We start from the raw sequence: 9,223 nt of genomic DNA, 5'->3' as shown, positions 1-9,223 counted from the left end.
CATATATATGTATATATGTATATATACATATATATATATATATACATATATATATATATATATCTAAATTATATATATGTACTGTATATATAAATATATATATATATATATATATATATATATATATATATATATATATATATCTATATATATATATATATATATATATATATATATATATTTATATATATTTATATATGCATATATATATATATACGTATATATATATATATATATATATATATATATATATATATATATATATATATATATATATATACCTTGCAGTTTCGTTGAACTTTTCCTATTTATTTCTGGTTTCCCTTAGGCACTCTTCACTACTCATCTCGGAGTTTTAAATATGATAAAACGATAGCCGTTTTAGTATAATTTTTTTTTTTAATTTTTCTATATAATACATTTCTATACAAATAATAATAGGAATAATCATAAATATAATACAATTGTCAGGTAAAATACCATTCACATATAACCAGCCAAATGGCTGCTGTTTTGGTATGCGACCTCATTTATGGCGTGATCTTAGAAACTATTTTTTTCTTTGATGTGCGATCTAAATATTTCTAATACGAAAACAAAAAACGAGAATATTACAAAATCTGACGGTTCTTGCCTCGCCGTGTGCTCGCTTTGCTCGCGAAAAAAAAACAAAAAGCATCAAGCTTCTATGTACTGGGAAGGGGTAATGTTGAGCTGGGTACACTAACATCAATGCTTGATTATTATCTCCTAGATAATGATTCCCAGTATATATATATATATATATATATATATATATATATATATATATATATATATATATATATATATATATATATTTTTTTTAGAAAATCTAATGGGCTTGCTTTGCCGTGAAGTGAAGTGAGATCGCTACGATTAGGTGAGATCGCATACCAAAGCAGAATCACGACTTTAAGATCGCACACCAAAACAGCACCGCAAAATGTTATTAGCTAGAGTCGAAAGTAAAAGGATTATCTTCCTATCTAAGAAAGTTTGTGTTTAACAAAACTCCAAAAATAAAGTAGAACATAGATGTAAATACTAAATGTCATCTATAAGTTAAAACATAATTGTCAAAATCTAAAAATATACACATTTGTTATCAAAATAAAATATTCGCCATACATTGAACATCAGCAGTAAAATAACAGTAGAATACATATTTGTCAGTTTTAAAGAATAAATAAAACCAGATATAAAAGGACATAAGAGTCAGTGTTTAAAAACTTTCAAGAGCCTATCGCAACCTTCTTCCTGAGAATCTACAAAGGCTTCATATTTTTAATAAAAATAGCTTTAGTTATTCATAGATACCCGGCTGAATTACTTGTATATAATACATATTCTAACACACACACACACACACACACATATATATATATATATATATATATATATATATATATATCTATATATCTATCTATCTATCTATCTATACATATATATATATATATATATATATATATATATATATATATATATATATATATATATATATATATATATATATATATATATATATATATATAAATGTGTGTTTGCGTGTGTGTGTGTATATGTGTATGTGTGTACGTAAGTTTGTGTGCGTGTGTATGTTTGCGCACTTGTATGCGTCGATGTGCGCACTAATGTAAATTGAAAACTTTAGGAATGCGTACAAGAATTGATAGTTCACATTACTGATTAATATTATTTCAGTAATCTTAATACGAATTGTTGTTTAGTGCTTGCCGAAGCTTGATATATTCCATAAAAGTACGAAAAACACAAGTTTCCATTATACTATTGACTACTTTTTGAAGGGGTCTTCAAGCTCCCAGAATCTCTGGCTGGCACCAAGAGTGATAAGGAGTTGTGCAGTGTAATATGTTGAGATGGTGACAAACTTTGAGTACGGCTGTGGCACATACTCCGCCCCTTGCAGGAAGATGATGCTCAGGTCCGACACAACGAAAATGATGGCACCCAGCAACGTGCAGATTCGTCTCTCCAGGAGCAATTCTTCCTCCAAGTGAAATCTGCAGCAAGGTGAAAAACAATGCATCAACACATGCCAAAGTTCTTGAGTGTATCAAGTGCATGCTTTTAAATGTATGATATGCTCTACATGTTAGTCTTCCTTATGAATTTTGATGTATATTGAAATGAACTACCCTGAAGAACTTAGAATGAAAAATATTAGTAAATGGAATTAATAAACAGTATAGCAAACGCCTCTGCGCATAAAGTACGAAAATGCATAATAATCTTATTTTTCATGATTTTATTTTGGGTCATGACACGAAGCGAGTCTCTAAATAATCTATGAACATAATTATAAACCAAGGAGATATAAAACATAAACCTGGTTGAAATCGTAATACATGTAATAAAGGCAATACCGATATTAAGAATCCTACCTATCAATTGCTCTCCACAGCATGGTGGCAATCAAAATGCCGTACAGAATGAAGACAGGAACGGCTCGGAAGTAATGTGGTGGAATCGACTCCAAAACGACAATTACTCCGAATACTATGAAAACAATAATGTAAAGGATGAGGCCGATGTACCAGCTCACAGAACGAAACCCAAATGCACAGCTGAATACTATCTGGGCTAACCCAAACGCAATGACGCCTGTTAGCCCCCCAAATGGTTTCGGGCACACCTGTGTGAGAAAGGTAAAATTATAATATGCTAGCAACAGTAGTATTAATAGGCGAGGGCATATATCTAAATACACTACTCAATTGGAAATGGTAACTATAGAAATACTGCCACCACTAGATAAAATATACTGGTTGTACCATTACTGTTATTTTTAATGATATCAATATTTTTCAATCAGGCTGAACGATGGCAGTGAATATTTTGAATTTTGATTATATTACCCTCATCTACAAGTGTTTTGTTATTATAGATTCTATTTACATAATTAAATATTTCTAGATGTTTACATTATGATTAACTTGTGTTGTAAATTACTCTTATTCTTCTTTCATTCAAAAAGTAACTTAGGGGTAAATACGTCACTTTTATATGCATATGAATTCAAACGTTAGAACTTCTTTTGGGGATGTAAAATCCACAGGTTAACATGCAATGAAAATTTTTACTTAAAGAGTCGAATGCTAATAGAAAGCCTAGTGTTGTATCCAAATGTGGTAAACTGCGCAGCGACGTCACTGTGTAAAAATATGAAGGAAATATATACAAAGAGAATTTATTTTGTCTGAAACATGTTAATCCAGGCACATCATTCTGTAGTAGTCATCGACTCTCTCTCTCTCTCTCTCTCTCTCTCTCTCTCTCTCTCTCTCTCTCTCTCTCTCTCTCTCTCTCTCTCTCTCGAGTAATTAGGGTTTAACGTTTAAAGATCGACCACCACCAGCAGAGGCAAAGGAGGTAATTAGGCTTGCCACACAATGTCCTAGAAACCGATCATATGTACATAATATGGTCAACCCTTATGCCTCCCTCTCCACTCAAGCTAGGACCAGGAAATAACTTCTGATGACTCTGCAAGTGTAGCCTACTCATAGGGATCCCATCCCTTGCTCACAAGGATAGCAAGGTTCTGGACACTAGTCATTGTGATTGTACACAATATCCTAGACCTGCAGTAGACCCCAAGTATATTTGGTCACTCAGTGCCCAACCACACTCACCACCTATGATGACTCACAGGGCTAATCAGAACAGCCCTAGCTCACAAGAACAGCAAAGTTCTGGAAACATGACAACTATTGTGCTCCGCGTATGAAGAATGTAATATGAATTATTGTAATCTTTACATGTGATGCTGTTATTTGTGATCATATAACCAGTTGCAGTTAAAAGTTGCAGTTAGGATAATACCCTATGCATTGACTAGTTTAGGTTAGTAAATGCGAAAGGTTCAATATGAATTATACAAAAGAATCTATGTTGTTAGAAAAGAGTACAACAACCAGCAAAACCTTCATGTAGATCTGAAAGATATATTATAAATTATCCTAAGACGGAAAAGGTGAGGATATTTCAAATATATGTTGGTTAAAATATCCTCAACTTTGTACATTGGACAAAATGCTATCAATATTCATAAACAATAAAATACAACTACACAGTAAACTTCAGTAAACTCTCAATGACTTTTAAGATTGATATCAGATGAATATCTACTCAGACTAATACCGTGGTTGATGCCTACGGAACCTAACCATTCTGTTAAGTGATGTAAGCCTTGTCAATTAAAAGGTTCTTAGATTTAGGGCTAAGATTGATTTATTTATACTTTTTATAGCTCTGAAGTTACATCATGGCGTCAGACAAAATAGTGATTTTTTTAGCATATGGCAAAAGATTGCAAGCAAGCTGCTATTAAAATAAAAAAACCCAGAATAATTAAGTACAATTACTTGAAATTTCAATGTGCACATGCTGTCAAAATGCAAAATACCCAGAAATGATTTTACGCACACACGGCAGTGATATCTGATTTCATGAAATATATTTATTTCGTATAACCATTATCATTATCTTCAAGTGGAAGAACAGATAGCTTCCCGTATTGCAAAATCTAACACAGTTTTGGCGATCATAGAGAAACTTTGGTATTTCATAATTGCATAAATTAATAAAGGGATAATCAGCCATATTGAATAAAATTTTACAAGAAATTATTTAGAAAATATTAGTTTTAATGCATCTTTGGCTTTTAAATGGCATTTCCATTTTTTTTATATAATTTTTAGATTAAATGTCACATTAAACCATCAACAGTTGTACTAAATTTTTAGATTAAGTGTCACATTAAACCATCAACAGTTGGATTATATTTTTAGTTTAAATGTCACATTAAACCATCAAAGGTTGGAAGAAATTTTTAGATTAAATGTCATATTAAACCATCATCAATTGGATTAAATTTTCAGATTAAATGTCATATTAAACCATCAACAGTAGGATTAAATTTTTAGATTAAATGTCATATTAAACCATCAACAGTAGGATTAAATTTTTAGATTAAATGTCATATTAAACCATCAACAGTAGGATTAAATTTTTAGATTAAATGTCACATTAAACCATCAACAGTTATATTGAATCTTAAATTAAGGAGTAGAATCCTTGAAATATTTTCTGGTTTTCTGATTGTTGTCACAATATATGGCAAAATTTTTTTCTTGATTTTCAAAACAAACTTATAAACGCTGATTAAATTTTCAACTCTTTGGTAAATATAGAGGTATAAGGTTACTTAAATACATATGATTAATACTTATAGATTATAACATATCCAATACCCTACCTTCATATGTTGATTATGAAGGGCATCAGCTTTAAAGAATTTTAAATAAAACCTTGATTGGGGAAATTACTTTTAAGAATTAATTTTGGGTGCTGAGAAATATTAGATATCTTTCAGGGTATGATATGAACATGTTGACCTTCACGCGTTCGTTTGTTCGTTTTAGATTGCTTTACCTTTGTAAAACATGGTCGGCCTCATCAGAAATAAAGTGAACTTTTTATTCAAATTTATTTTGGCAAAGTTTTTGATGACCTTGACACTAAATTTCTTAAAGATCATTCAATCCCACCATGAAAATGTTATACGGCCTAAATACAGTATTTTGTTCGTAAAACATTTAATCTACTTATTTTTAGCTCCTGTAATCTGTCTATCTTCTCATTATCACTATCAACTCTTCTGTCTTTAAGATTCAGCAATTATCATCCTATTCATCTTATATCTGTTACTTTGGTAGAAATTCTGTTTGATAGCATATTAAGATACACCCGAGAAGTTTCATTATACTTTTGTATTTTGAATACATTTCATCATGTCTATTTACTCGGGCTTCACTTTAGTTAAATATTACTATAAGGATGTACAATGACATTGGTGTGATATTTCACTATTCCCGTAAAAATCATTGCCTCTTTAAAATAGATTGTAGTCACCTGTTCTAATGATGTTTAAATTTACCCGAAGCAGTTTAACAGTCAAAATTTACTTATTTTGGCATTGTCACAAGTGAAAACAGATCAACGGTAAGAATGGTAAAAAACGAATTCTTGAAGTTTGTAGGGATTTTCTGGAAATACTATCAGCTACTGTTGATAAAAGGTGTGATTTACCAAGTAGAAGTGCTGGTTCTAGCCTTATCTCTTGAATCAATAATAGACCTGTCTCTATCTTTACCCATCATAATTAAGTGGTACCTTGATCCGAATATGCCTATACTCCACACAAAATAAATTTCATAGCAATGATTATTCTAGACGCTTTCCTGTTCCCATAGTTTAATTATTAATCATATTTTCCTTTCAGGTGTGGTGTGAGCTTACTAAAATATTGACACTATTACAAAACGACTCATCCCGAACACCGTATTGAAATATTATGTTCTGCAAATTTAATACCCTTCAACTTATATTAATTTCATTTAAATGTAAAACTTATCTTTGCTTATTGAGAAGCCCTTTATATATATATATATATATATATATATATATATATATATATATATATATATATATATATGTATATGTATATATATGCATATGTATATATCTATGTAAATATATATATATATATATATATATATATATATATATATATAAATATATATATATATATATATATATATATATATATATATATGTATATATATATATATATATATATATATATATATATATATACATATATGTATATATATGTAAATATCACCCACGAAATGCATTTAATACCGAATTCTATCTTGGGAATACATATTCGGTATTAAATGCATTTCGTGGGTGATATTTACATTAATTAAAATCACGTGTGCTTGTGATATAAGTTCATATATATATATATATACACACACACACACATATATATATATATTTATATATATATATATATATATATATATACATACATACATATATATATATATATATATATATATATATATATATATATGTGTGTGTGTGTGTATATATGTATACTGTATATATATACTGTATATATATATGTGTATATATACAGTATATATATATATATATATATATATATATATATATATATATATAGCCTGATACTTGCTTTTTATTACAGGAGAGACTGTCCGGCCGTTTTCCCAAAGGTTTTAGTTTTAATTTTTTTTTTTTTTAAGTCCTTGGATTTTCCGGATAAGATGTTCCCACTTATTGGTGTCATTTAGTCTATTCTGAGTGTAAGATCCTCAACTTACAAACATTCGGAGATACAAATTCAAATCCAACTGAAATCTTAAATCTGTAATATGGTAGATTCCTCAATTATTTTAATTTTCTCATTTTCATCTCCTTGTCTATCGTTCACCAATTTTCCCATTTGTAAATTTGGATATCTTATTAATTAAGTTACCATAAATATGCATATTTTATGCAGTATTGATAACATCGAAAGAGCAAAACAACTATTATTTTAGTTATAGAACGGGGGGGGGGGGGAAATTAATCAACTTCCACTACTTTTCATTCGCTTCTTGAGAATGAACATACTATATTCTCTCACAATGAATAGTCATAATATTCTAAAACTCTAGCAATATTCCGGCACCTAAATCTTTTTGAGTAGACGTCTTTCTTTAAAACCTCAATATAGATAACTTTGTGTAGATGAAATGAAAAGTATATATCAAGCATACAATATATGGGTAAAAGTAAAACGAGAAATACTAACCAAAAATGCATCACCAAGCGCAGACAGAATCAGTGCCACAAGCACCAGTTTATTTTCATAGTGCGACCACCCGTCCATATAAAAGAGGTATATTACGAGGTGAATGACAGGTAAGCACTTGCACACCATGGAGAAGATGGAAGGTTTGGATTTTGGCACGAACCAGATGAAGGACGCCGTCACTGTGGCCAGGAATGGCACCAAATGGAACCAAGGGGGCGACATGACTTCTGAACGTGAAAACGTCGAAACGTTAGTATGACACATAATAAAAAAGAACGTGTAGGAGAAATGAAATCCCATACACCTTCAGATATTTACAGACTTAATTATAAAAGCTATATCCTTTGGAATCTGTGAGCAACAAGATATTTGTGATTGTGTGTACGCAGCAACACTCTCAGGAAACAATCTTGAAAGAGGTGTGATAATTTATGACCGTTTAAAGTAATAGGGCATCCAGCAATGATTAAATACCTTTATGATGATCTAATAAAAGAATCTTATTTAAGAAATATCGAAATATAAACGTTTAAAGTACTAGGCCATCAAGCATTGATTAAATCCCTTTAAGATGATTTCATAAAAGAGACGTATGAACGAATTTAACAATTATCAAAAGAAATTCCTAACAGACAGAGCAGGCTAAACAAAGAACCATTGCCTTTAAAATTTTATGTAATGAATAAAATTTCAAACCTGTTAACATATCTTACCAAATAGAAGGAAAGGCGCAGTTTATCCAGTTGGTGTCCCGAGGCAAGATTTTTATCTGATTGTAATTTACCTCATGTATAAAGTTCCTTGATCGAAACGCCTTAGAGTCTCCCTAACAAAATAAAAGAAGTCTTGATCTCATTTCTGGCATTTTCCATATATTTTCATAAAAATAGCAGAGGATCCAAAATTTTCAGAAATTCAAAAAAAAATTCAAAATTACGTAAAAACTTTAAGATAAATGAGAAAATCACAGTTTTCACTATACCACTTGCGGTAAATCTAGAATTACAAAATTTGTTAAGATGATAAGAAAAGGCTAAACATAGTCATCAAGCGTGAAAAGGATTAACCTCTTGAAAAAAAAAAAACAACAAAAAAACACGCACACTGAAAACTAATTTTTATAGAAGATAAACAAAAACATACGTATAATTTAAGAAATATGAATAACTTCTATGGAAAACTATTTGAAAATCTAACATGGATTAGTAATATATAAAGAATTTTCTGCATCAGCAATCATAGCTGTAATAAAGCCTCATGTCAATTAATCAATCATTAACAATTAAATTACTCGCAAATGATTGCCTAGTCATATTCGATATGAAATCGAGACCGTATGATTCTCATTTCTTCATATGTCACGAATAGCAATAATTACTTACAACAAAGTTGTGATAACCATTGTGTTTGACCAAAATAATCACAGCACTATCATAAGAGCACAAGAATATCACTGAGCGAAATATGTAGAGCAATTCATACTTCTTACTACATACGTAAACACTCGGATGC

At 30.0% G+C, this 9,223-nt stretch overlaps 1 protein-coding gene across 5 annotated transcripts in view; it reads right to left on the bottom strand.

Annotated features, from left to right (window-relative positions):
• Positions 1 to 1,571: 1,571 nt before the first annotated feature.
• LOC137655043 (lysoplasmalogenase TMEM86B-like) overlaps positions 1,572 to 9,223 on the bottom strand; it is an 8,401-nt gene continuing 749 nt past the window's right edge. For 4 of the 5 annotated variants that reach the window (XM_068388941.1, XM_068388938.1, XM_068388939.1 and 1 more), the window contains exons 2-5: positions 8,425 to 8,537; positions 7,709 to 7,938; positions 2,424 to 2,674; positions 1,572 to 2,042 (exon numbers count right to left, since the gene is read on the bottom strand). In XM_068388941.1, the coding sequence (XP_068245042.1) occupies positions 1,814 to 2,042; positions 2,424 to 2,674; positions 7,709 to 7,933 (705 nt within the window). In that variant the 5' untranslated portion in view covers positions 7,934 to 7,938; positions 8,425 to 8,537 and the 3' untranslated portion in view covers positions 1,572 to 1,813. Of the gene's footprint in view, positions 2,043 to 2,423; positions 2,675 to 7,708; positions 7,939 to 8,424; positions 8,538 to 9,093 lie in introns of all 5 variants that reach the window. The other variant, XM_068388940.1, reaches the window with a different exon arrangement.

This window comes from Palaemon carinicauda, chromosome 16 (assembly GCF_036898095.1).
Source record: "Palaemon carinicauda isolate YSFRI2023 chromosome 16, ASM3689809v2, whole genome shotgun sequence".
NCBI lineage: Eukaryota > Metazoa > Arthropoda > Malacostraca > Decapoda > Palaemonidae > Palaemon > Palaemon carinicauda.
Note: the sequence above shows the minus strand (reverse complement) of the source record. Positions and strands in the feature narration are given on the sequence as shown.